The sequence below is a fragment of the Hippoglossus hippoglossus genome, chromosome 1 (genome assembly GCF_009819705.1).
Source record: "Hippoglossus hippoglossus isolate fHipHip1 chromosome 1, fHipHip1.pri, whole genome shotgun sequence".
NCBI lineage: Eukaryota > Metazoa > Chordata > Actinopteri > Pleuronectiformes > Pleuronectidae > Hippoglossus > Hippoglossus hippoglossus.
Genome location: NC_047151.1, coordinates 5,181,303 through 5,208,588, shown reverse-complemented (window position 1 = coordinate 5,208,588; position 27,286 = coordinate 5,181,303). Strand labels below are relative to the sequence as shown.

Sequence of the window (27,286 nt, the reverse complement as noted above, 5' to 3'; positions counted from 1 at the left end):
AAGTTCAGTTATGTGGGTACAATAAAAAGTCTTTACTGAGCAAAGATGATTTCTAGTGAGGTTGGCAGAAGACCATGTTCTGGCAGAGTATAGGGGATCAAACTATGTGTAAAGATGATTATAGGATGTGGCGCAAGTGCATGGGAGAATTGGCAGGAGTAGCAGGAAGTACAGGAGGTCATGCCTAGTCAGCAGCACACACTAACAGGAGTCACGCACAGAGCGGTGGCGAGGCAGCTACACTAACAAGCTCCAAAAAATTACAACACCATTTATCACCTGTGTGTCACCTGATATTTTTAGTCTGCGTCCTCGTTACGTGTTTTGGAAAATGTCATCCATTTGTAATGGACAACATTTCCACTGGCTTCACAATTTGTGCTCTTTACCACAGCTTCTTCTTCTCCAAACTAAATTTCCACTTATGTCCTCTGCCCCCCCTCCAGTCAGTCACTACACCAACGCATTTTCCTTCATCCAGCTGTGCGGGGTGTTGTTTTGTCCCATCAGCGGCCTCCTCATGGACAGACACAAGCACAGACCTCTGGCTCCAGGTTAGTTACATTTCTTCCATATTATACTGCAAGAGAGACCAGGCTAAAAACATAGTAATATGGACGTAGCCCAAAGGTCGGGGTTCCATTTTAACCAAAGCAAAACAAATCTTTAAAGGAGACATGTGATGCTCAAATCAAGATCTTGTTAATCGGAGTCGAATCAATTTGGGAAATCAGTGGCACTACCTAGCTACCTAAGTGTTGTGTTAAACAGGTAACAAGGCTATGTTCTAATAGTCATCTCTCTAATAGGAAGAATCATCATCATCATTGCTTTTATTACACCACAGCTTGGTTGAATTTTCTATTGTGACAAGTTCTTTAAAACTTTGAAAAACACTCAATACTAAGTCTACTGTGTGAAAAGGTGCCCACCCCAAATTTATATTTGCCCCCCCAATCTGAGCAGTCTAGATCCGGGCCTGATATGAGTATAACATGTCTCCTTTAAAATCAAATAAACAAAACCTAAAATTAATATAGTTAAGTATTCAGTGTTGAATATCTATGATCTCAGGCTATTGTCCTACAATTACTTCACAGTTCTGTTAACCATTATCTTTCCTTCTGCTTCTTAGGAGAAACAAGTCGAGAGGCAGATCTGCGTTCTTCCTCTCTTGCCCTCTTCCTCAGCTGCCTGCTGTGTTTTTTCTTCTGTGTGTGTTTCACCTGTCCTGTCCTCCCTCTGCAGTATGTCACCTTCATCCTGCAGGTCACCAGCAGCTCCTTCTTCTACGGACTCCACCAAGCCTTCATCAGCATTGCGTAGGTGCACATTCCCTCAATTCTGCCACAGACAATTCCGTCAGTGACATCTATCTTATCAATCTGATACTCTTCTCCTTATTCTTTAAACTGCTCTCTCCTGCTATCTTCCCCTCTACCACCCATGTCCTCTCAATCTCCTGTAGCTTCCCTGCGTCTCACTTTGGGAAGATGTCCGGAATGGCAATGTCTTTATCAGCTTTGGTGCTGCTTCTCCAGTTTCCTTTGCTACACCTCATCCAAAATCAGCTGCACGGTGACCCGCTCTATGTAAGTGTCCATAGCTTGTGTGATATTCTATGGAACCACTTTAATAACTAGTCTCACTCTGTACCCATCCCCCAGCTTTCATTTTCTGTCCTTCTTTAAGGTAAATATCGGCGTCACCATGGTGTCTCTGCTCACCTTTATTCACCCAGTGCATGTTAGCCTCTACTGCAGAGAGCTGGCCAAGCAGAGGAAGAATTCACAACTTACTCGACAGTAAGTATCCCTTTTTCCGAGCTATTGTATGAGGACGGCACTGTTGTCTGAGGGGCGGCTGTGGCTGACTAGTTTTATCACCCACAAGGTCCGGCAGACATTTTGACTAATCTCTATTAACAGTTGCATATGCATATGGATGGGGAATAGCCGATGCATTTCAGTCAAAGTGTTCCACACGGACTGTTTACCCGCAGGCAACCAAAGCCTGCATGCTCAAACGTGACTGGTCAAACTAGAAATGGGGAAATGTCTTTTATTTGTGTCAAGTTAAGATCATAGTTAAAAGACAGCACAGTTCATCAGTCTAAACTGCATCATCAAACATAACTGTCAATTCTAAGCTTCTTTTATTCATTTTTAACATCTGAGTTTCTCTGTTTCCTTTCCACATTAAGATCTCTCGGATCCTCTGACCAGGTGGCCCTGGTGTCCCTTCGTCGAGTCTGAGCTGTAAGGACGAAGCTGGAACATCTAACCATTTACAATCAAGTGTTTGCCTAACATAGATATATTTAAGAGTAAACTGAAAACCAACATGTTTTCTCAAGCTTCTGAATCTCCTGAACTTGTCAGCCTTTTACTGTATGTTATTTTACTCTTATACATCTTTTTACACATTTCGTCTCTTTTTTGTACAACACTCTGGTCAACTCAGTTTATCAGATTTGTTTTATGAATAAACATGAATTGACTTGAGTCATGTGTCAGTATTTAAGCATGGAAGATCATAATTGACGTCAAGTTATTTAATCGTTATTCTAGATGCAAGGTCCACGTACTTGTGTTCTTTTCTCTGGTAAGTTTGATTTAAATTGGCCATGTGATGCAATAAAATAAGGTGACATGTTAGGATTATGATGTTATGATGTTTTGCCACTGCAAATAACATCATGGATTCATTCCTTGATAGTGGGAGGTAGTGGAGACCTATTGTTCATTGTTACATTCAGTCTATGTTAAAGCTGCATAATGGGATTTGTGGGGGCAGGCCAACTGCAAAAAAAGTATGCAAAACAAGTTGTCACCTTCACAGCAATGAAGTTGACTTGACAAACATGTTGTTAGCAAACTGCTGACCTCAAAAATGATAGAAAAACAGAGTTTCCATTTTAAATGCACTCACACCTTTCTGAACAAATCAAGTGACGTATCGGCATTGCAGAATATTAGAATTGTAATTATAATAGCAGATATTGTAATAAATATACATTACAAAAAATAGTGTCCAAAATACAAAACTATATGTATAAAATTCATGCTGGTATTCCATAGCAGGGTCAAGCTAAGCAGCTGTCATGAAAATGTACTATTAGAGGCATCTATGGGGCCATAATCGTCGCAAATTGTAGCAACTAATTTACACATTTTCAAATACGATTACATACACGGATTCTTATACGTTTTTGCAGAAATGTATTTACTCAGGTACAAATCCAATTCGAAATTTTACAATATAATAGATGTATAGATGTAATAGATAAACTTAGAAATTATGTTTATTATGATTGAGACAACATTTTATAGATTTATAGGAAGCTATTTTTTTAATACATTTAGTCAATCAGACCAAGTTTGAATGGATAAAACTATGTGAGGACTCTAAGTTAGGAGGTAAGATATAGCTCCACACAGACTTGCACACAGTAAGTACATACATACAAGCAGTTTGCATACAGTCAACCAGACATGTTTACTGACAAACCTAAACGATGAAGCCGATTGAGCTGTGTCCGACGCGTTCAATGATAAGTGTATTTTAAATTGTGACTTTACAATGACTCTGCAGGTCATTTATTTAACTATCCTTTATTTTATCGGGTTATGTTAAAGCAGGTGGACCCAAAAATGCAGAGCAAAAAGGTAGTAATACAAAAGTGTCCTTTAATTAAGGCAAAATCAAAACAGGACAAAGATAGGAAGTAAAGTGGAAAACACACAGGGAGCAAAACTTCAAAATAAAACAGGAAACTGAAAGCTCAGGGAGAACACAAATCCAAACACAAATCCAAACACAAGGAGAACAATGGTAAAGGTAAAATAAACAAGGAGTCCATAATCAAAACAAAACACTCTTCATTTAAGAGGCAAAGTCCAGGTAATGAGTCCAGAGTAATGACATATTTTACCAATTAGTTCCCATTGAGTTTCAGTATCTCTTATACCAGGAAGAGCAGCAATAAAGTGCTGTGCACATATGAAAGACAAACTCCGGCTGGCTGCAGGGAGCAGAGTCCACGCACAAGGAAATATTTGGATCACCTGGAAATCAGAAAACAAACATCATCTCACGTGGGGGTCTGCAGCAGGTGGGTGTATGCAGTGTGCTTGAGGAGAGTTCATTCTTCTCATCACTGTGCAAGCAGCTATGATTTCAAATGACCATGGTGCTATTTTACAAGACGTTTTAAGTGTCTAGAATGTGGCTGTGCCATGTGTCACAACGCATAGATTTAGTGAACTAATCTGGATTACAATCAGCACCGTCTGCACAGTCTGTTCTCTTGTTGTGGTGTGTGGAGTAAGATCAGGGACATCTGACTGAAGTCTCTGCAAACTGAAGGTTTCTGTGTAGAAACAAACTATGTTTCTCTTCCACTAGCTGCAGGATCATCTGCTATGTTGTTTGTGGTAAGATTGTGATTGAGATGATCCCTCCAACATGACAGAGTGCTGCTCTTCATCACGGAGGATGCATCCTGCACGAAAAGGTCAGATGGTCCAACTTAACAAGCAGAGGGTTGTAGCGTTGTATGCTGTTTATTTGAATGTCTCTACTGTCTCTAGTAGAAGTAAACTAAATATAATGTTTACATTGTCAGCTCACAGTCACAGTTTAAAATTGCTGCTGTATCTCTTGTTCAAACTGAACTTGGACTTTTCCTGAAATGTAAAATGCATCATGTATTGTCTGTGAATTATCTCTCATATGTTTAAATGGTATATATTTATTTTTGGTAAACAGAACTCTCTTAAAAAGATCTCGATCTCAATGGACCACCTGAGGAAATCCACCAAATATAAAAGATGGTCTTTTATCTATAGGTACCAAAATGTCTTAAGATAAGATGAGATCAACTTTATCGATCCCACACCAGAGAAATTGTTACAGCAGCAAATAGTCAGAGTGAGGTAGGCAAAGAACGTGACTGTAAAAGTATAAAAAATAATAAAATAGACAATATAATAGAAAATAAAAATAACGAGAATATGTTCATAATATTTACCTTTCACGACAGATGGAAATACACTTGAGAAAAGTGCATTGGAACAGGGTGATTGCAGGATGTATACTGTTTGTGCATGTATGTATACATTGTGTGTATGTATATACACTACCGTTCAAAAGTTTGGGGTCACTTAGAAATGTCCTTATTTTTCAAAGAAAAGCACTGTTTTTTTCAATGAAGATAACATTAAATTAATCAGAAATACACTCTATACATTGTTAATGTGGTAAATGACTATTCTAGGTGGAAACGTCTGGTTTTTAATGAAATATCTACATAGGTGTATAGAGGCCCATTTCCAGCATCACTCCAGTGTTCTAATGGTACATTGTGTTTGCTAATCGCCTTAGAAGACTAATGGATGATTAGAAAACCCTTGTGCAATTATGTTAGCACAGCTGAAAACTGTTTTGCTGGTGAGAGAAGCTATAAAACTGGCCTTCCTTTGAGCTAGTTGAGTATCTGGAGCATCACATTTGTGGGTTCGATTATACTCTCAAAATGGCCGGAAAAAGAGAACTTTCATGTGAAACTCGCCAGTCTATTCTTGTTCTTAGAAATGAAGGCTATTCCATGCGAGAAATTGCGAAGAAACTGTGTGTACTACTCCCTTCAGAGAACAGCACAAACGGGCTCTAACCAGAGCAGACAGAGAAGTGGGAGGCCCCGGTGCACAACTCAGCAAGAAGACAAGTATATTAGAGTCTCTAGTTTGAGAAATAGACGCCTCACAGGTCCTCAACTGGCAGCTTCTTTAAATGGTACCCGCAAAACGCCAGAGTCAACGTCTACAGTGAAGAGGCGACTCCGGGATGCTGGCCTTCTAGGCAGAGTGGCAAAGAAAAAGCCATATCTGAGACTGGCCAATAAAAAGAAAAGATTGATATGGGCAAAAGAACACAGACATTGGACAGAGGAAGATTGGAAAAAAGTGTTATGGACAGACGAATCAAAGTTTGAGGTGTTTGGATCACACAGAAAAACATTTGTGAGACGCAGAACAGGTGAAAAGATGCTGGAAGAGTGCCTGACGCCATCTGTCAAGCATGGTGGAGGTAATGTGATGGTCTGGGGCTGCTTTGGTGCTGGTAAAGTGGGAGATTTGTACAAGGTAAAAGGGATTTTAAATAAGGAAGGCTATCACTCCATTTTGCAACGCCATGCCATACCCTGTGGACAGCGCTTGATTGGAGCCAATTTCCTCCTACAACAGGACAATGACCCAAAGCACACCTCCAAATTATGCAAGAACTATTTAGGGAAGAAGCAGGCAGCTGGTATGCTGTCTGTAATGGAGTGGCCAGCGCAGTCACCAGATCTCAACCCCATTGAGCTGTTGTGGGAGCAGCTTGACCGTATGGTACGCAAGAAGTGCCCATCAAGCCAATCCAACTTGTGGGAGGGGCTTCAGGAAGCGTGGGGTGAAATTTCTACAGATTACCTCAACAAATTAACAGCCAGAATGCCAAAGGTCTGCAATGCTGTAATTGCTGCAAATGGAGCATTCTTTGACGAAAGCAAAGTTTGAAGAACAAAATTAATATTTCCAATAAAAATCATTATTTCTAACCTTGTCAATGTCTTGACTATATTTTCTATTCATTTTGCAACTCATTTGATAAATAAAAGTGTGAGTTTTCATGGAAAACACGAAATTGTCTGGGTGACCCCAAACTTTTGAACGGTAGTGTATATAAATATATCTAGGCAAAATGTTCATAAAGTATCAAAATAAATGTTGTTTTTTTACTCAAGAATGCTCCCTTTCAACCTTCACATTATTATTATTATTATTATTATTATTATTATTATTAATAGTAGTAATAGTAGTAGTAGTAGTAGTAGAAGTAGTAGTAGCAACAGTAGTTTCAGTAGTAGGATCATTATTGGATTCATTGTAAGATTGCAATATTTAGTTGGCAGCATTTGTGGGTGGTCAGTGCCGTTAGTTTTCAGTTAACTTTAAAAAAAAATTGTAATTATTGTTATGTGTACAAGAAAGAATCTGTCAAGTGATATAAGAGTAAATAGTTAAATAGTTAGAAATATCTTAATCAAATAAATCTAGTAAGCAAAGTCAATACAAGTTAAAAAGTGCAATGTTTCCTTTCTTTAAAAATGTAGGTTAATCACTTGAGTTAATGTATTAAGTTACTTTCCACGTGGCCTTATTCTGTTAAACAAATGATCCGGATTTATGTTTCTTTTTAGAGTGTAACTGTTAAACTGAATTCATAACAATGCATTTATATGCCGGTATAATCTCTGTTTTAATCTGTCCGAGCAGATGTTCCATCATTCACTCACTGTGAATTAGCTCCAGAATCTCCTATAGACTCATGGTTGTCTCCCTCCCGGATTATCTCTGTCTTAGTTTATTGTCTTTAGAATATGAATTAGTTGTTCAGGATCATCTTCACACTATGAAACCCATTAAACTACATTTTGTGCCATCAAACTAAGCCAATACAATATTTCCCCTTTATTTATCATTATTCAGTACAGTACTTTATTTTGTCTGTGTTTGATCCAGTTACACCGTGTAACTGGATCCAAATGCTGTGTTTGTGTGTGCGTGTGTAACCATATGCTGTATCATATTGTTGTACTTCCTCTGTAATATCTCCCTCCCAACTGCTCTGTTTTTGTTCTGTAGAAAGTTTAATCCTGTAGACCAGCCATTCTCAAATTTAAGAATGCCGCAGCCCAATTTGAAAACTGAAAAATGTGTGCGGCCCACCCACCTTTAATCACAACTATATGATCCACACACAGGACTTTTATAGCAAAAATAATTGTATATGAACGCAGGCATATGCAGTGCAAATCCAATAACATCCACATTTAAGCGTAACAATTTGCAAAGCAACCAATGTAAAAAAACATGAAGTGCAACTAGTGGATTGTTAAAAATATATTCTTACTGTTTGTATAACAGAGCAGAACAAGAATATCCGGGAGAAGAAAAACACATTTGAGGCGCAACCAAATATACTTAAGGCTCTCTCAGCGTGTTTTTAAAAGATGCTCGAGGCTTGGATAAATATTGTCCATGTTTAGTTTCTAAACGGCGGCGGCGCACTTTACATGGTCCCAGGGTCTTGTTAGCTAGCATCTCAGCGCACAGCACACACACAGGCTTGGGGGTTGTCCTCTGGGCCAGCGACAGGTCCTCACTTGAGTCCTCTTTTTAGTTTGGAATGATTCAGTTGGACTTCCTGATTCCCCTTCGTCATCAGCAGCTTTCCTCGGCTCCATCTTGCTCGACCCAGCTCACAACAAAGTTCTCCCTCACCTATGATTCCCCGCTAATGATGCGTTCAAGTGTTAATGTGACGGTCAGCAAATACAACGACACCTGCTCTATAGGTCAGATAAAATAAGAACAACGTGGAATTTAAATCTCTTGTCTTTGTTTCATTACCTGTGATGATTACTTTTTTGAAATCAATCATAAATGTTTGGTGGTAATCAACGCTTACTTACAAATCTGAAACTTTTTTATCTATCTATTTTACGGCCCACCTGCAGTGGCTTCACGGCCCACCAGGGGGCCGCGGCCCACACTTTGGGAATGACTGCTGTAGAGACTCGTCGTCCCCCGGATGAGCTGATGGTAAACTCAATCTGCTCAGCCAGGAATTAAAGGAGGAGAAAAACAGAAGAGAACAAGCGAGACCACAATTGTCCCAGAAGAAGAATCTCATACTGGACGATCAGCCCTGGAGAGAGGACGTGAAGCATGCAGGGGTACACGGTTGGTACCAGGTTGCGCTACCAGCTGACTCTGGCCACGGGGATGCTGGAGTGTCTGTGCTTTGCCGGTGTGGTGTTTGGTTATGCCTCCCTGGTGTTTGTGCTGAAGGAGGACGGGTACTTCAGTCATCTGTGTGACATTGTTCCCGGCACCAACGGCACGCTGAACAGTACAGGTGAGCATCTCTGGTATTTAGATGTCACAGGTGACAATGCTGTTGGGATGCTTATTCAAGCAGACATCCATTTTTGTCTTTAAATTAAGTTAGAGTGTATTTCTCATGTTATATGTTTATTTTCAATGTACAGAGATCATCACTTGATTATTAAATGAGAAATAATATCAAGTATTTACTAAATCAATTACCTCTATCCCACTGAGAGAGACTGGCCATGAGACACAGAGCAGGGCTGTTTTTTATGACTATCTCCCTAATACCTGAAGAAGTAAAAGTTCTCTGACAATCACACGGCAAAAACAGCAATGTTTTCTGGACAAATGGAACTCGAACTCTATTCTGCTTCTAGTTCTTCACCAGCTAGTTGCTAATTCTGTCTGTCGGGCTTTTGCTAATTTATTTATTATCACATTATACAGTCTCAATTGATTCACCGTTAAGATTTATTTTTGCAGTATTCTACTTCAATACTGCATCTTATCAAAATTGCACGTACCATATGACCTACTCTGCTGCACTTGTAAAGAAGCCTACAGAGCAAGATCTTTTCTACCAGAGGGAAAACGTTGTCTTTGCGGGCCGCTGCACAGTATGGACAAGTATGAACAGTGTTGTGTGCCTGAACACACGCTTGCGGTGATGTTCACATCAGTTTGCATCTGAGTGGCTCAAAATTTCCCCCAAACCAAACAAGTCACTGCTTCCTTTCTTCTGTTTTGACTTTATAATGTATTTATTATCTATCTTTGGTTTTGTCTCACAGACTGTAGCAGACAAGATGAGAGGTTCTCTCTGGTCTTCACCATCGCCTCGTTTCTCAACAACTTTAACATCATCAATGGCTACCTGTTTGATCGATTTGGCACCATGGTGACCAGGCTGCTGGGAATGTGAGCTCTTTCTTTCTGCAACCATAGAACTCAACAGTTCAGGCTGCAAATGTGTATCTACTTTTGTATTATTATTAACATATTGGTTGTCCAAACGTTAGTTATCTGACAAATATATGCTAGCTTTTAAATCATATATTCTTAAAGAGTGGTTTAAGAGACTTGTTGTCGATATAACTGTATCCTCTATTTTATTGTGGTATCACACATGATGCTGATTGTCAGTTCTGTATTTTTTCTGCACAAAGGTGAAGTGAGACATGTTGACCGTTGGTGCTTTTGTGTTCTACATTGACAAATGAGGTTACTTATTCATTGCTCACAGTGGATGTGGATGCACATGCTTAGGTCATGTGACATAGCGAATCAGGTTGAAGAGCAACCCGCCACCACCACCCCCGCCCAATATGGACATGCCTGCTCTAAATCATTTTTTTGTCTCTCTCCAGATGTTTATACACCACTGGAACCCTTCTTGTAGCCTTCTCGAGTGCAGGTAATCACACGCAAGAGCACACACAATAGCACACGACCATGGGCGATGGGTAACATCATAAAATGGGTCAGCAAACTGGGAGAGATACATAGAGGGCAGGGGGTCAGGGGTTCCTCCCCCAGAGAAAGATTTTAATTTTGTTATGCTTTCTTTTTTAATTCAAACTCACCTAATACAGTATATAGTTAAACTAAATGGACAGGAAACGAAGATTAGAAGAATGGTTGCTTCATTATATTTATAAAAACATTATATAACCTAAAATGGTAGTAGGTTTCAGACTACCAGGTCATCTTAAGATCAAATATGACAATATCACAATATGATAAGAATAAACAAACCTGGTTAAACCAGGTCAAATCTGACCGTCACTATTCTCAATAATTAATAAAGTCAAGCTCAAAGTCTAACAACTGTCTAAATCCAGTTCTAACCTGCTCTTTTTAACCAGTGGTTGTATTGGCAGCTGTTCTTTTAACGCCGACAGTTACATTACTTAGCTTGAATTCACTCTCTGTAAAACCTGTTCTGAAAGTGAACCTGCAGCTCTCTATGAGAAACTGACATCGTAAACAATGATGAAAGCGCAGTGCAGATTGCGGAATGAAAACTGACATCATTACACGGAGCGATACACATATTAAAAAATATATATATCCAAAGCCTGAATAAAATATTGCTGTTAGTTTGGTAAAAAATGTACTCACAAAACTTTTCTTTTAGAGCGAAATGTAGTAAAATGTTGCTGTTAACGTTAACATGTACTAATCATATGCTTTAATTGATCTGATGGATGATGAGGTGTGATGAGTTTATCTTCCATTGTCCTGTAGCATTTTCAGAGCTGCTCTTTCCAGCCTTGCCCTGCATTGCTGTGGGAGGAATTCTGCTCCTTCTAACTAACATGCAGGTGAAAACTCCATAGTGTTCTATATAGTGGGTATGTCTTAGCATAGAAACACCCTAATTAGACACCACACACTAATGAACACTTCAACAAGCTGAGAGCTTTGTATTGATGTGTCTGATGTGTGTCTGAAAGGTGGGTAACTTGTTCCCAGTTCACCGCTCCACCATCATCACGCTCTACAACGGTGCCTTCGACTCCTCCTCCGCTGTGTTTCTCGTCATCAAGGTAAAACAACGAGGCTGTTCATCCATGTTACCTCCCCCAAGTAGTTGGTTTCTATGTTTATTAACAGAACAGCTTTCCACAAAACATGGTGGAAGGACACTTTCCTTAACATTAGGAGAATGGGGCATTTTTCATTATATTCCTTGATTTCTCAGAGAATAATTCATGGATCTTGATTTAAAAAAATGTTAAGGAGACTGATATTTATGAGCGTGTGCAATTTGTGTAGATGCAAATAAAAATCTGGATCTAGTGAATTGAAATGTGGTTTCATAAGAGGACAGTTGGGCCTTTGCAGAGGAATACACTTTACTGAGTGGCACTCTAGTTCTGGATGTATTTCAAATTGCACTCTTATTATATGAGACACTGGTGGTATTAATGTTGGCTTCACCTCATACAGCTTCTGTATGAGGTTGATTATCAGACAGCCAAAATATTTTACCCACAACTACAGACAAGGCACATTTTACAGATCAGCAGCAGAAATGTGTGGATTTAGGTCTTTCTACATCAAATCCAGTTATATTTGTGGATTGAAATGCAACTGAATCACACCATCTGAGGTCACGGTGTTCTGTACCTCTTTCACATACATGTATATATTTATTTTCATGTGTTTTCCAGGTTCTGTATGAACAGGGAGTCAGTCTTCGCTCCTCCTTCCTTGTTATGTCCATCTGCAGCATCATCCACCTGCTGAGGACCTTCCTGCTGATGCCCAGAACCCACATACCGTACCCTCCACCACAGTACTACACCTATGGGTGAGAACATCACATAAACTTTAGGACTACAGTCGTTCATCTTCATTGATGAGACATGACATGTATAGCTATTCTGCTTTTTTTCTGATGCTCAGACTGAACTGTGGAAAGGCCAACACTTACAATGTGGAGCAGTTTGAGAAGATGAGGGACGGTGCGATGAAGGACAACACAACACCCGCAGCTGAGGATGGGACAGAAGCCCAAGTCTCTGCAAAAGGTACTCAACCTCGTTGTTGATTTCTTCTCTTCAACAGTCACAAAGTCCAGATCACAGAATATGGTTGGATGATTACACTCTGCAGTACAAGTCATAATGTTTTTAAAGATGTTACTTGAGGAGCACGGTTTTCAAAATGAAGAATAGCTTCTTTACATGTTCCAATGCAGAAAACAACCAGAGGAACCACTGACAATGACCACGTACTCTGAGCTCCCTCCCTTCCCTTTGTGAATCTCCAGAAAGCTGTCCTATATTTTTTCTTATTGTAAAGGAACACAGAGTAATATTAACCCTTAATATTAATCCTTACGGCTTTAAAAAAAAAAATATATATATATATATATATATACACTACCGTTCAAAAGTTTGGGGTCACATAGAAATGTCCTTATTTTTCAAAGAAAAGCACTGTTTTTTTCAATGAAGATAACATTAAATTAATCAGAAATACACTCTATACATTGTTAATGTGGTATATGACTATTCTAGGTGGAAACGTCTGGTTTTTAATGAAATATCTACATAGGTGTATAGAGGCCCATTTCCAGCAACTATCACTCCAGTGTTCTAATGGTACATTGTGTTTGCTAATCGCCTTAGAAGACTAATGGATGATTAGAAAACCCTTGAAAACCATTGTGCAATTATGTTAGCACAGCTGAAAACTGTTTTGCTGGTGAGAGAAGCTATAAAACTGGCCTTCCTTTGAGCTAGTTGAGTATCTGGAGCATCACATTTGTGGGTTTGATTATACTCTCAAAATGGCCGGAAAAAGAGAACTTTCATGTGAAACTCGCCAGTCTATTCTTGTTCTTAGAAATGAAGGCTATTCCATGCAAGAAATTGCGAAGAAACTGAAAATTTCCCACAACGGTGTGTACTACTCCCTTCAGAGAACAGCACAAACGGGCTCTAACCAGAGTAGAAAGAGAAGTGGGAGGCCCCGGTGCACAACTCAGCAAGAAGACAAGTATATTAGAGTCTCTAGTTTGAGAAATAGACGCCTCACAGGTCCTCAACTGGCAGCTTCTTTAAATGGTACCCGCAAAACGCCAGTGTCAACGTCTACAGTGAAGAGGCGACTCCGGGATGCTGGCCTTCTAGGCAGAGTGGCAAAGAAAAAGCCATATCTGAGACTGGCCAATAAAAAGAAAAGATTGATATGGGCAAAAGAACACAGACATTGGACAGAGGAAGATTGGAAAAAAGTGTTATGGACAGACGAATCAAAGTTTGAGGTGTTTGGATCACACAGAAGAACATTTGTGAGACGCAGAACAGGTGAAAAGATGCTGGAAGAGTGCCTGACGCCATCTGTCAAGCATGGTGGAGGTAATGTGATGGTCTGGGGCTGCTTTGGTGCTGGTAAAGTGGGAGATTTGTACAAGGTAAAAGGGATTTTAAATAAGGAAGGCTATCACTCCATTTTGCAACGCCATGCCATACCCTGTGGACAGCGCTTGATTGGAGCCAATTTCCTCCTACAACAGGACAATGACCCAAAGCACACCTCCAAATTATGCAAGAACTATTTAGGGAAGAAGCAGGCAGCTGGTATGCTGTCTGTAATGGAGTGGCCAGCGCAGTCACCAGATCTCAACCCCATTGAGCTGTTGTGGGAGCAGCTTGACCGTATGGTACGCAAGAAGTGCCCATCAAGCCAATCCAACTTGTGGGAGGTGCTTCAGGAAGCGTGGGGTGACATTTCTACAGATTACCTCAACAAATTAACAGCTAGAATGCCAAAGGTCTGCAATGCTGTAATTGCTGCAAATGGAGCATTCTTTGACGAAAGCAAAGTTTGAAGAACAAAATTAATATTTCCAATAAAAATCATTATTTCTAACCTTGTCAATGTCTTGACTATATTTTCTATTCATTTTGCAACTCATTTGATAAATAAAAGTGTGAGTTTTCATGGAAAACACGAAATTGTCTGGGTGACCCCAAACTTTTGAACGGTAGTGTAATTCAATCGTTCATTGACTTACTTATTTAACCAATAAACCATAAATACCAAATAATACATTTTTAGTACTTTAACCATTTAAATGCGAGTTTAAAAAAAATGTAATTCAATTTTTTTTCTCCATATGCTACATGACGATGAGATAATCTACGAAGCCAGTTTTCATCTAGCACAGACTTGATGTCTCATGTGTTTAGCGACAAGCTTCCGGAGCTGCGTGTCGTCATGGTTCTTCCTGTGGCACCTGCTGTGGCTGTCCATCATGCAGCTGAGACACTACCTCTTCATCGGCACACTCAACCCCATGCTCAACCGCCTGGCCAACAACGACCCCGACCTGGGTAACTGACATCACTCTATTTCTCTCTCTTCATTCTCTCCTCTCCTTATCACCATCCAACACAAATCCCAGTATCTCCATTTCAATGGTTCTCTCTGTGGTTGTTTCCCTCTCACCGCATCTCCCACAGTAAGTCAGTACATCAACGCTTTCGCCATGACCCAGGTGTGTGGAGTGCTGTGTGCTCCCTGGAACGGACTCATCATGGACAGACATAAGGGAAAGCCTCTAGCTCCTGGTAAGTCAGTGACCAGTGTTCCAACTGCATGTGTGCATGTGAGAGAGCAAATGCACTAACTTCTTCTTCCTTTTCCCTCCTGCAGGAGAAAGCGAGCAGGAGGTGGACCTGCGCTCCTCCTCTCTGTCTCTGTTCCTGACCTCCCTGCAGTGCCTGCTGTTCTCCGTGTGCGCCACCATTCCCCACCTCCACCTGCAGTATCTCACCTTTGTTCTACAGGTCCTCAGTCGCTCCTTCCTCTACGGGGGAAACGCAGCCTTCATTAGCATCGCGTGAGCAGCCATCACATACACAAAAAATAAAACTTTCAACCACAGCAGGAAACACAAACCTGGTTGAGGCCACATAGTGTTTGGTTCTTATTGACAGTGACATGACATGAAGTTCATTTCTGAATTCAGTGCATTTCAGTTCTTCTAAGTATTACTCACTTATTTTGCAGTGTTTTTAGCTGTGGCAGTAACTTGATCTTACTGTTGCTTACTTTGCTCTTGATTTGTGTACGAGTGATTTCAGAGAACTTGCTGCATTCCCCAATTTTCTAGTATTTTGAACTTTCTTACAGGTATGAGCAGATATTATGAGTGATCCATTAGTCTGCTGTTATTCAGATCAAGTTTTTCACTCGTGTATCGTATATTTAATTAGACTGGGACAATTATAAACAAATATATACATTATACCTCATCATTCGGTTTAACTCTGCAGTTCGATTTATAAAATAATCCTGAATGTATTAATTTACCTGCTAAATGTCGTGATGGTCAGGGACACAACTCCTTTGTGTGGCAAATTGTGCAGTTAGAGAGTCTCAGTCTTGCACAAAGTGTGCACAGAGATGTCAAGTTTGACTTGTCAATTGTTAATAGTTGCCATGGAAGCTCTTTTCAGATCATGATCCAGTTGACTAATGTTATGATGTTTTGACTCCCTCCCTCTGTCAGTTTTCCAGCGTGTCACTTTGGGAAGCTGTACGGCCTGATGATGTCCATGTCTGCTGTCGTCTCTCTGCTGCAGTACCCCTGCTTCACCCTCGTCACAGGAACTCTGGATGGAGACTCCTTTTATGTAAGTGGTTGACTATCAAAGTCAGCTCTAATAAGTAACTGACACATGAGTTCTTGATCTAACATTAGCAAAATGTTGATTACCTCAAGTGTTCATCTTGGTTCATGTTTACACAAATCTGGAAGTGGCAGGAAGATCAGTCTGAGTCAAGGATTGTACGTGTGCCCTCTACTGGAATCCTTCAGAAGCACACGTAGTACTTGGCAAGTAGACGCAGCCGGTTGCCTACATGTATGTGAGGTTAAACAACAAGGATATTGTGGGCCTGACACAACATTCCAAATTCTCCCATAGGTGTCGACTTTTTAGTTTGACGCATGTCCCATTTGCTAACAAGGAGGAGGTGGGGCTTATGACCTATATTGCAGCAATAGAGATGCTTCACATTTGGGGAGTTGTCATGTTGTTCATCTTTATATACAGTCTGAGCTTTAGGCCTACAAGCAACATTAAACTCTAATAGTGTAACCGACATCAGAAAGTTTAGAATATTAATTATTTCTGTGTGTGTGTGTGTTCCAGGTGGACATCGCTCTGACTTTCCTCACGCTGCTGGTGTTTATCCATCCCGTCTACGTCTTCAACCACTGCAGGAAACTCACTCACCACAGGGCGTTGAAGGCGCAGACTGAAGCCGCTAATGGCTCCAAAGTGATTGAATCCATGTTGTAAAGGGGTAATAATGCAGATGTTTTAACCTCTGTCTAGATATTGTACTTTTCAACTTGTAAAACACTTTTCTGTCTCGTCTTGTTCATTTTCTTAACTGGAAAATAGATCACAATACATTTTATAACTTTTTCCTATTGCATTGATATTTTGAAAGTTTTTATAGAACAGATGCATACATTTTTTTAAATATTTGTATGATCAAAAAAGTATTAAATGCTAAATGTTTAACCAACGTTGTATTTGAGTGCTTAAATGACATTTACTATGCAGTATACTGTTAATGTTTATATATGTAACGACATTATACAATATACAAATAATGGACTGTGTACCATGTTTATACACAGAACATAGGGTGACCAGGTGTCTCTCTTTTTGAGAAGCATTTCTATCCCCTCTCCCATGTCCCACAAACTGAGATGAGGTCCCGCATTTCGATTGGCTCTGGTTTCAAAAAGTTACGACACTTCTCACAGACTTGTCTAAAATCGGGCATTTACTCAATGGCTGAGAAGAAAGCAGGGAAAGCTGTCATCAATCACACGTATATGTTATGCGCCCACTTGACCTGCGCAAGTCATGTCACCGTCTTGCTTTGCAGGCACAAAGTCAGAATTTATGCAGAGTATAATGGAGAGCACGGCCAAGAAAAGGAAACACAGCTACAATAAAGACTGGGAAGCTATGTACAACTGGGTGAAGCCGGTGGAGTGTGATTCTCAGAGACTTTTGGGGCTTTACTGACAGAGTTCTTTTTCAGTTTCCCACGGGGGAGAATACGATGTGAAGCATGATTTTAGACCGCCACTCATCTTTGGTAATCATATTCTTTACCCTACATTTGGTTTGCTGGGATCTGGTCACCATAACTGCATATCATTCATGATTAAATTTGTAAATTAACTCAAATGAGCTAGAACAGTTTTTACTTACAAAAGTATGCAATGTTTACATTACAGAAAGACAAATACATGTGTGTCAATAAGCAAAGATTCCAGAACACTATGTAAAACAATAAAAGTAGGCTTAAATCACTACTGTATAAAATGTAGAACTGAAAACTGCAATACACTTCTTTATATTATCTTGTGAAATACAGCAGATCTACAGTAACAAGCAGTAAACATGATTCTCTACAATTTTACATGAGGCAGCAAAGTTTACTCAGTATAAGTACATTTTTTAGGATCAAACTGTTTACCTGGGATCTTAAGGACCAGTGTTCAGACCTGGTATTAACATCCGTCCTAAAGTGGTCACAGGAGACACATTCAGGACACAGTTTAATGTCAGGTGTGAACAGAAAAACCTAACGCTTCCAGAATGCGAGCACACAGCTGGTGCCTTTTAATCCCATTTTTAAGCTTCTCTGTGTCCATAAGTTGATTTGTTTGTGGCCACCTGCATCATCTCCAATGAGGTCTGAGTGATCAGATCTCAGAACACTTTTGGGTGCTTTCACACATGAACTTAGCGTTGATCAGTTGCGATCTGACCACTCAGGACAGACGTTAATACCAGGTCTAAGCCATAGACTGTACAATCTAAACAAGGTCTAAGATTGAGGAGAATTTAGGAGTGTGTAGGAGAACCTACTGTGGCCTTCCGGCACCATCAAACTGTATAAGGCTCTCTCTAAAACCAGTATTTGGTTTGTCCGTTCCGGGCTACTGCAGAAACAACAACAGTATGGTGGGTAACTGTAACAGATATGGATATGAAGGGCTCATTATGAGGTGAAGAAAACTGGATTCTTAGTTTCAGGTGATTCTACACTAATAAAAACATCACTATGAATGTTAATATTTTTTTCCATTCCTGCCGACAGATCCTCCTAAATCCTTCACAAGGGTTGTTTCATTTACTGAAACAATTGTTGAATTCCTTCTATATAGAAGTGAGCTAATATTCAGTCTTTGGAAAACACAAAACAAATACAATAGTTTAGTCACAAGGTGGAAGTTTTACACAATACAACCAGAGTTTTACAGTCTACACATGTATTGTCAGTTATACACCATATGTTTCTTGGAATTTGGCATTAAGGATAAAAAAAACTTTTAAAAAAGAATATCTTTCAATCTACTGTATTTAAACAAGGTAAGGCACTAGATACTACAGAGTTTGTAATACACAGAAGAAATTTCACTGTAAGTCAGTCGTACAGTGATCCAATCTATACTCGCTAAATAAAGTGATGTTCGAGGAAAAACAGATTTTCTGCATCCATAAGTTCTCTTTCTCTCATACCTCTTACATGAAGATTTGTGGGTATACGCAGTTTTTTGTTATCGCTAAAAAGGCAATTGAGTCCATAGTCATCGCCAGCAGAGGAGTTTGGCTTACTCTTTTTTTCCCCCAGTTCATCATGAACACACTGAAAACTGAGGCACTCTCTCACCTCGCTGTTTTGGCAAATTAGCGCGTTCACACAGGTATTTCGTCACCTGATCATTGCTGATCAGAGCCGGAACTGGTGACTCTGGCCTTTGCATGACTGTGATAAACTTGACTGATTCATTTGGACACTAATCTACCTCCCTGCCCGTACTCTCACTGTGCAAGACTTCATCCGGGCGGACACACCACTGACGGAGAGACGATAGCCAGAAGTTAGCGAGTGAGTCACAGAAAAGTAAACTTCTAGTCAGTCAGCGCACGTTCATCTGTTTTGTGGCCGTAGCTTTGACGAGACGGTTGAAAGGAGGGGGTGGGATGTATCGGTTGTATTTTTATACATAAGTATAGCCTGCTCATGCTAGTTTTTCCAGGATTATCAACCCTAGCTTTCATTTGGGGCTTTGGTTTATAGTAGTGATCCAGTTTAAATCTGGATAAGTTAAGTGTGTGTTTGTGTTCATAGGACCTTTTCACTCCCACTGTTCTTGTCATCATTCCTAACTGCTGTTTGGTCAGCATCACAGGTGGACATGTGGTTGTGGTGCAGGAAGAGGATTGCGTCCAAACTTTCCGGTGGAATGTTGGCTCTCTTTCTGTACATGGTTCCCACTCCTTCCCGCAAAAAGTCCAGTGCGGCATTGCCTGCCACGGCGGGGGCAGCCAGGTAGGCCCGTGCCACTGTTGCCAACAGTGGAAACTGAACGGCCTTCGTCCTCCACCACTGCAGAGGCTCCACTCCCAGCGAGGCCCCCTTACCGGCCCTGAACACAGACATCTCCATGTCTACAGATTCCTCAGCAGAGCTCTGCTTGCTCTGGGGGGTCGAGCAGAACAGGTCTCCCAGCAGGAACTCCATACCAGAGAGCGCACTCTGGGAGGCCGGGTCCGCTGTCTCATTCTCATCTGCCTCTACAACGTCGCTCCCGTCGTCGTCATCGTCGGCCTCTCTGAAGTTGATTGGGCGGGAGTCTTTGATGCGTTTGCTCCTCCGCAGGTAGTCGCTATCTGACGCTGGAGACCCGGGGGAGGAGCTTCTCTTGCTCTGGCTCTTACAATGGCTCCTCCTCCTTTCCTCCTTCGCAATCCTGACGGCCTCTTTCTTCAACCAATCAAATGTGGCCGTCTGCTCCTAGAAAATATTCACCACAGAAGTTTAGTATTCCAGGGTATCCTGGTTATGGCCACAAACAAATCAATGCATGGACACTGAGAAGAATAAAAAAACAAGTCTGATTCATTATGAAGGTGCAGCAGGTCAAAGACATCAGCTGAGTGGGTGGTCTTTTGTATGTGGCGCAGGACCCATTTAAATTCACACAGTGAAAATAATGTGGCCACATGCGTCCCAGACCACCTCTGCATGCGGTTTGAGAGATCGGATCTGGGCACACGTACTGAAAATCTCTCCAGGAGCACCAACACCACAACAGCAGTCGATAAGGCACAGCAGCGACTCTTTCCACTGCTGTGTCTTTCTACCACTGTTCCATTGAGAGTGTGCTGACGTGTTGCATCTCCAGGGGATACACCAGCAGACAGGACAGCCCTTCAGAGCGTCATTAAAATGGCCCAGAATATCTTCAGCATCTATCTATCTATCTATCCCTATATCTATCCATTAATCCATTAATCCATTAATCCATTAATCCATCTATCTGGACTGAGTGTGTTCTAATTTGCTGCTGATGTTAGTTTTGTGGGTGCTTGGTCCTAAACCAAAGCATTGGAGAAATTACAAATTCGACCTGAATTTAAAAAGTTCAGGAATCAGAAAAGTTATTGCAATTAATCCTGATGGGAACCAAATGAACCACATTTTATGGCAAATATATTAATAGTTGTCAAGACATTATATTAAATACTGATGCTGCAGGTGAAGCCAGTTTACTTCATCGGTACAAAATTTCATGGCGAACAAATCAATAGTTGCCAGCCTGGTTGAAAGGTTCCTGTGACACCAGGCCCCAGCTATTCACTAAGCAGTCCCCTTCATTTTAACTTTATGGCTCACCTTTTCCTCCATGAAGCCCAGCCCATGGAACTGTGGGTCAAGGGAACACGCCACACACAGAACCCTGTTGACCACAGGGTTGTCGTAGCAGCTCGCCAAATTTCGCCTCATCATTCTCTTCACTTCCTTTAAGATGGATGACGAATCTCCTGGCCGGGAGACGAGGTGGCGGGAGAGCAGGCCGATGAGAATGGGTTTGATGAGGGACAGACGAGGGAAGGTCTCCTTGGCGAGGGTTCGACAGGCCACGTCCAGAGGTCTGAGCACCAAACACAGATCCTCCAGGACCTTCCAATCAGAACGCATTGTGACGTTTGCTGAGGACGTGTTGGAGGTGGAGTTTGCGTGGCAGCTGCCAGATGAACTGGTTTCTGTTGTGTCTCCTTTGGTCAAGCCCTGCATTTTCATCTCTTTTATTACATCACAGACAAGGCTTTTATGTTTGATGAGCATGCTCAGTAGAGGGTAGAGCTTATTCCACGCTGGCGGACAATGAGCCCACGACTTCAGCTCGGCCTGTTCCTGTCTGGTCAGCGTCTGCAGCAGACTCTGGACATGATGCTGATATGAGCCTCTGTTTAAAGCAGGTGGCAGGAACAGTGTTGATACAATACCCTGAAACTGGCCGAGGGTCTTGGAGATGACATGATGTAACATTAATTCCTCGATACAGTCCTGCACAATGCTGAAGAAACATGGGATAGATGGAAGCCCCTCACTGGATTGGCTGCACTCAGAGCCATGTGGTTCCTCGGGTGACACAGATTCATCCCTTTCAAGAAATGTTGTTGAGTTTGGGTGAGGGACGCTTACTGCTGCCTCTCCACCTTTCTTCCCCTTTATTGTCCCCAGCCTCATTTTATTCCTTCCTTCCCCTCCCAGCAGCACCAGATTAGGCTGAAAGATCCCCCACTCCTGTGCCATCACTTTGACTTGGGTCTCCACTGCTCGAAGGGTGTAGTCTTTCACCCCACACTCCTTCAGTCTTTGGGTTGCCAGGGCCAGATTCTTAGAGATAAAACTGGCGTCTATGCAGTGTGCCCAGACGGTGAGGTACCTCTCGGGGTTGCCCTGCCAGTTGTGCGACCAAATGTCCACACTTACAGTGACAAAGTGATGAACTTCCCTCTGATTGCCAGGAGGTCGGCCACGTCTCCTGGGCTCACACTCGATGGGAGCGGTGTAGTCAGATATCTCCTCGTTCTCTTCACCTACTGTTTTCCTCATCAGCAGCTGAGACAGCCTCGCCTTGCCCTTGCTGTGGTGTTCTCTCAGGAGGTACTCCAGCTGACAAGGCGACGGCAGATCCTTGCAGGAGGGCAGGAGGGTGAGGATCAGCTGTTTGAAGCCCTCCCCTTCCACCAGAGCCGGGGACTGGAGATCCATGATGATGAAGTTGGTTATGGCATGGGTCACTTGAGCAGACAAAACATGGGGGAATGTGTTGACCAGGCCGTTGTTACCTATCAGTGAGTGAGGGTGTTGTTGTCCTGTTGAAAAAAACAGAAAAGAAAATCTTTAATCCGCAAATAATCTTCCACACTTTGACAAAACATTTCGCCAAAGCCTGTTCAGATAGTACAAATAAGTTCTAACTTATAAGTGTCTTTTTTCCTTTTATTTATGTATATATAGTTTTTTTTATTATTATTTGAGAGCTGTTCCAATACCATTTTTCCTTCCCAATAACTGGACTTTGCGTATCGGCCGATAACAAGAACCGATCTGATTCCTGGGAGTTTGCTGTTTCAGTTCTTCCTTCTTTCACTTCACTTTGGTGAAGTCCTTTTGCTCTTTCTTGTGATGGTTCTTCAAATGCTTTATGAGATTTCTACGAGTGCCACCCCTCAAAAGTGACCGCTTGCATATACTGTAAACTACCTCAACAATGTTCACACTTTTTGTTACCTGTTATCAGAAGAGCCCGCTCCTTGTTGCAGTCACGTGTTCTGATGTGGTGCTTGCTGGTCAGGTGGTTTTGGAGGTCCGCAGCTCCTCCGGCGCAGCTCACACGATCCCAACACAGCTTACACACCACGATGCTCCGGTCCAGAGGCCGACCGGTTGGGTCCGGCTCGAACCCGAAAAAGTACCACGGGCTGTGTTGCGTGACGTTTGGGCTACTCAGCAGTTTCTCCGTTCCAGGCATAAAATCATACTTTTCCATCAGCTGGGAGCTGGGGAGCGGGAAGGACATGATGGAAGTAGAGGGGAAGGCGGAGCCAGACAACCCCCCTGGATCAATAGCCGAGTCTGGATTTGACACTGTCGTCACGTCACTGATGACAGGCATGGGGCTCTGTGATTGGCTGTGATCTGACCAAAGGGAAGTGCTGCTGGGCTCCGGGAGGGTGACCAACTGGATGTCTTGCAGGAGGCGCAGAGCTGTTTCCTTTTCTCCGATTTCACATTTTACATTGTCGCCTGTATAACCCCACGAAAAAAACAAATGAACAGGATATTGACAGGATATTCAGCAAGTTCTGAATAAAACATACAATCACAATCTACTGTCAGCTGAAAAATGTATGTGAAAGTGACAAAACAATTTGGTTCAGCTAGTCTGTATCAATGACATGACAGAAAGCCAGTGGGACAGAACTCACCCATCCCGAGGCCCAGCAGCGTGGCGTAATCCTTCCCAATCCACACTCTAAGCTGTGCTCCCTCTGTGATGGGCTGGGAAACCTTGTAGTAGATGTGGCGGTAAAACTGGAAGACAAATAGATTGTGCTCCTCCTCATTGCTCGTATATGTTACATACCTACAACACAGAGAAAATACAAACAGTGTCTGTGTGAGAGCACGACTCTGACAAAAATAAATTCTGCAATTTAAAACAAAAACTAAATTGGGCTGAAACGAGTAACTCAAGTAACTCGGATAACTTGATTACAAAAAAATCTGATTGTTAATTATTTTAACTGTGGCAGCCCGCCTCAGTCCAATTTATCCCTAATTAGAAATTATTTTACACTTCTTATGATTGGCCGGCTGTGGCTCAGTAGGTAGTGCAGGTTGTCCGCTAACCAGATGATTGGTGGTACGATCCCTGTCTCCCCTATTCTGCGTGCCGAGGTGTCCTTGAGCAAGATACTGAACCTCTGATGCTGCTGCAGCAGTGTGTAAATGATGTGTGATGCTTTCAGTCTCATGCAGCTTCAAAATAAATGTTGCCGATACACAAAAAGTAGCTAAATAGGTTTAAAAGTTGTTACAAATACAATAAAGCCCTCTAATAAGACAGGCAGTAAAGGCTATTTAAATGTATGCCTCAGATTTAACTTGTATTCCTTTTTTGTTACTAGGTAATTTGACATTATTGTATTTTTTGGGGGCATTTTAGAAAATATTCAGAGAACCAGATGGCACCTAAATGCACAAAATGTATTTACTTTGGACAGATATTTCATGCAATTTAACCAATCAAAATGTTGAATTTTCTAAAAAGGAAACCTGTTAGTTGTTTACTTTAAGAGAATTATTTTTTCTTCTACTTTGTGTATATATTACCATTGCTATTTAATATGGCAAAGTATCTTTTTTTATCAGATTACTTGACTAATCGACGGAACAATCAATAGAATACTCAATTACTAAAATAATCAATAGCTGCAGCCCTACTTTAAAGGAAGTACAAATGACTGTTAAACAGAAATACAAAAAACTGTTTATAAACATGAAAAAACGACCCACCTCATCCAATTGGATTTATTTTCATCAGAAGCGTCAACGTAGATGAAGGAAGCATCATCTCTGATCTGGAGATAAAAGCCAACTTTACTTGAACAGTTTTACCAGTAATTTATCGACACAAACTACAAAGTACATGATGGTTTTAGATCTGACTGAAGCTCAAAACTTGATTTTAAATTGCCTCTTGATGTCGACTTGCATACTTACAGCCCAGGAGTATTTGAGGCTGTTCGGCATTTGACCCCTGCACATTTCTCCTATGTAGGGCCCAAACATGACGCCTTGCTGGAGGTGACACTTGGCGTACACTTTCACCTCTCCCATCGGCTCCTCGCCAGAAGATCCAGGACCAGACATGAGAGACCCATCCTCCCCACACAGGCACAGGCAGGAAGGCAGGGACAGCACTGCTCGAGAGGGGCCGCCATGGAGCCAGGGCTCCCCGGGTGGCAGCACCGCATCTGGGACGTAGTTCTGATTCGAAGCGTTCTGTAGAAATGGAACATCCTCAAAGTATTCTTCATGGCTGAGATCGAAACCTAGAACATAACACAATAATTTATTCAATACAGAAATGAGGTGGGATATGGTTACTGACGATCCTCTTTATGGAGCATGTTCTAGCTTGATGTTTGTTTTAGGTTTAAAACTAGAATTACTGCCCTGTGGTCCTACACCTCTCTCAACTGATGGAAATGGGTTCAAGAGCAAAAAAAATGTTGTGAGGTAAGGAAGTGTTCACAAGACAATAAAAGGGTCTTCACCTGCAGCCACTGAGACTCTGACTAGCCAGTGAAGCAGTTCACAGCCCATGTCGTCAACTCTTTTAAAACCTGACTTATTTCAGTCCTGCTGTCTTCCACTTCCTCCAGCTCCAGATCCCTGGTGGGATGCTTCATAGTGAAGCCTGTATTTTGTGGCTGAGGTTTGCTCTGATTGAGTAACTATTTACAAACAGCTTGGAGTCCGGAGTTTTGTGCTCGATCAGTCAGGGAGTTTGTTACTCACCTTTAATTAATATTGTGTATGACTTATATTAATATTGTGTATGACTTATATTATGCCTTATCAAAATTTTGTTCCACAGATGGTTGACCTGAGAGGTCTGACGGCCTCTGCAGGAATAGCCTCGATTAGAGCTCTTATGTTTTGTATTGGGAGTTGCCTTCCTGTCTCTGGTGTTGTGATAAGGTGAACCTTGAGAGTCTGCACTCTCTGAAAGTCCAGAGGATCTCCAGAGTTCAGTGCAGGTCTGAAAGCAGCTTTATAGTGACCTATACTTCTATCTGTTCCCTCCCAATTTGTATAACACTGAAATGTTCCTATTGTACTTCAAGCTTTTTGGTCTGACTGTCCACATGTACAGAGTCTGGACGGTCTCTGTAGACATACTGTTGTAATAAACTCATATATTCAAATAAGGACAACTGAGGCTCATTGAGTTCATTCTTGTCTCCATTATTGTGAACACTGTTGAAATTGAACACAAATTCAGCCATCTTTCATCTGACACCTGTGCTGAAGATTATTCTTCATCCATCCTGTTACCTGGTCAGCCAGATGTTGTAAAGCCTCAGTAACACAGGCCTGAAAGGGGGGGGGGGGGGGGGTGTAAACGCAGACAGTGTTTACAGAGTATGGACATGGTCTCCTGGTGAGGACTGCATGCATTTGATTATGCAGCCTACATTCTTTACCTGATGCAATGCATTCATTGATGTGACACATTCATAACATCGTTCTGTGCTACAAACATCACATGTTCTGCTGAGCACACGTGGTGTGTGTGTGTGAGTGTGAGCTCATACAGGAACACCACCACCTTCAGCTGCTCCCTATATAACATGCAACTTTATGAATCACAAACCAAATGCATTGTGTCACTTCAGATGAGATGCATGCAGGAATTACAATGGCCGTCAGTGCTGTGAGGCTAAAATGTGATGCACACTTTCACATCCCTAAGTGCAGCCACGCCACATGACCGCCTGTGTGTGAACTCACCTGGAGACTCGGACAAAGCTCCAGGGGTCGTGGGGGTAGAGCTGTCGAAGAAATCTGCACGGTGTCTTCTCTTCAGGTGACTTCTGAGGTTGGTGGTGTTTCCACCTTTCGCCAGCACTATTTTTCTGCACAAGCGACACACGGCCTCACCGGAGTTCAGCGGCTGCCCCTTCTCATCCGCCTTCAAACCGAAGTACAGCCACACGATGGACTTACTCCTGGGTTTACTGATGAGATCCATGTCTGTGTGTGTCACTGCTCCTCAGTGATGGAGGCAGTCAGCGCTCACTTGGCTGCAGTTTGAGAAAAAACACGTCAAAACAACAGCCGCATGTATTCTGGTGCGTGTCTACTCGTAGTGTTTCGGTACAGGTGCTGGGAGCGGTCAAAAAGGACGAAAGGCCTTT

The 27,286-nt window shown here is 41.7% G+C and overlaps 3 protein-coding genes across 4 annotated transcripts in view; 2 read left to right on the top strand and 1 right to left on the bottom strand.

Moving 5' to 3' along the window:
• LOC117766542 (solute carrier family 43 member 3-like) overlaps positions 1-2,581 on the top strand; it is a 28,928-nt gene extending 26,347 nt beyond the window's left edge. The window contains exons 10-14 of the mRNA XM_034593659.1: positions 447-554; positions 1,136-1,322; positions 1,469-1,592; positions 1,693-1,805; positions 2,204-2,581. Of these exons, the coding sequence (XP_034449550.1) occupies positions 447-554; positions 1,136-1,322; positions 1,469-1,592; positions 1,693-1,805; positions 2,204-2,255 (584 nt within the window). The 3' untranslated portion in view covers positions 2,256-2,581. The remainder of the gene's footprint in view (positions 1-446; positions 555-1,135; positions 1,323-1,468; positions 1,593-1,692; positions 1,806-2,203) is intronic.
• On the bottom strand, positions 278-27,243 carry LOC117766433. 2 transcript variants are annotated; one of them, XM_034593450.1, is made up of 9 exons: positions 26,880-27,243; positions 25,083-25,414; positions 24,876-24,940; positions 23,786-23,943; positions 23,087-23,603; positions 21,180-22,662; positions 19,459-20,297; positions 19,298-19,309; positions 278-290 (listed from the first exon to the last, which is right to left on the bottom strand). In XM_034593450.1, exons 1-7 carry the CDS (start codon positions 27,118-27,120, stop codon positions 19,626-19,628), a joined length of 3,468 nt encoding a protein of 1,155 aa, XP_034449341.1. In that variant the 5' UTR covers positions 27,121-27,243; the 3' UTR covers positions 278-290; positions 19,298-19,309; positions 19,459-19,625. The 2 variants fall into 2 exon arrangements, with proteins under 2 accessions (XP_034449341.1, XP_034449332.1); XM_034593441.1 differs by having other exon boundaries at positions 21,180-22,669; positions 23,088-23,603.
• On the top strand, positions 8,778-19,016 carry LOC117766536 (solute carrier family 43 member 3-like). The gene is made up of 12 exons (XM_034593645.1): positions 8,778-8,967; positions 9,734-9,860; positions 10,310-10,356; positions 11,190-11,266; positions 11,399-11,491; positions 12,119-12,258; positions 12,354-12,478; positions 14,648-14,791; positions 14,921-15,028; positions 15,114-15,300; positions 15,973-16,096; positions 16,619-19,016. The coding sequence occupies exons 1-12, from the start codon at positions 8,778-8,780 to the stop codon at positions 16,766-16,768; spliced, it is 1,512 nt and encodes a 503-aa protein (XP_034449536.1). The 3' UTR covers positions 16,769-19,016.
• Positions 27,244-27,286: the final 43 nt, after the last annotated feature.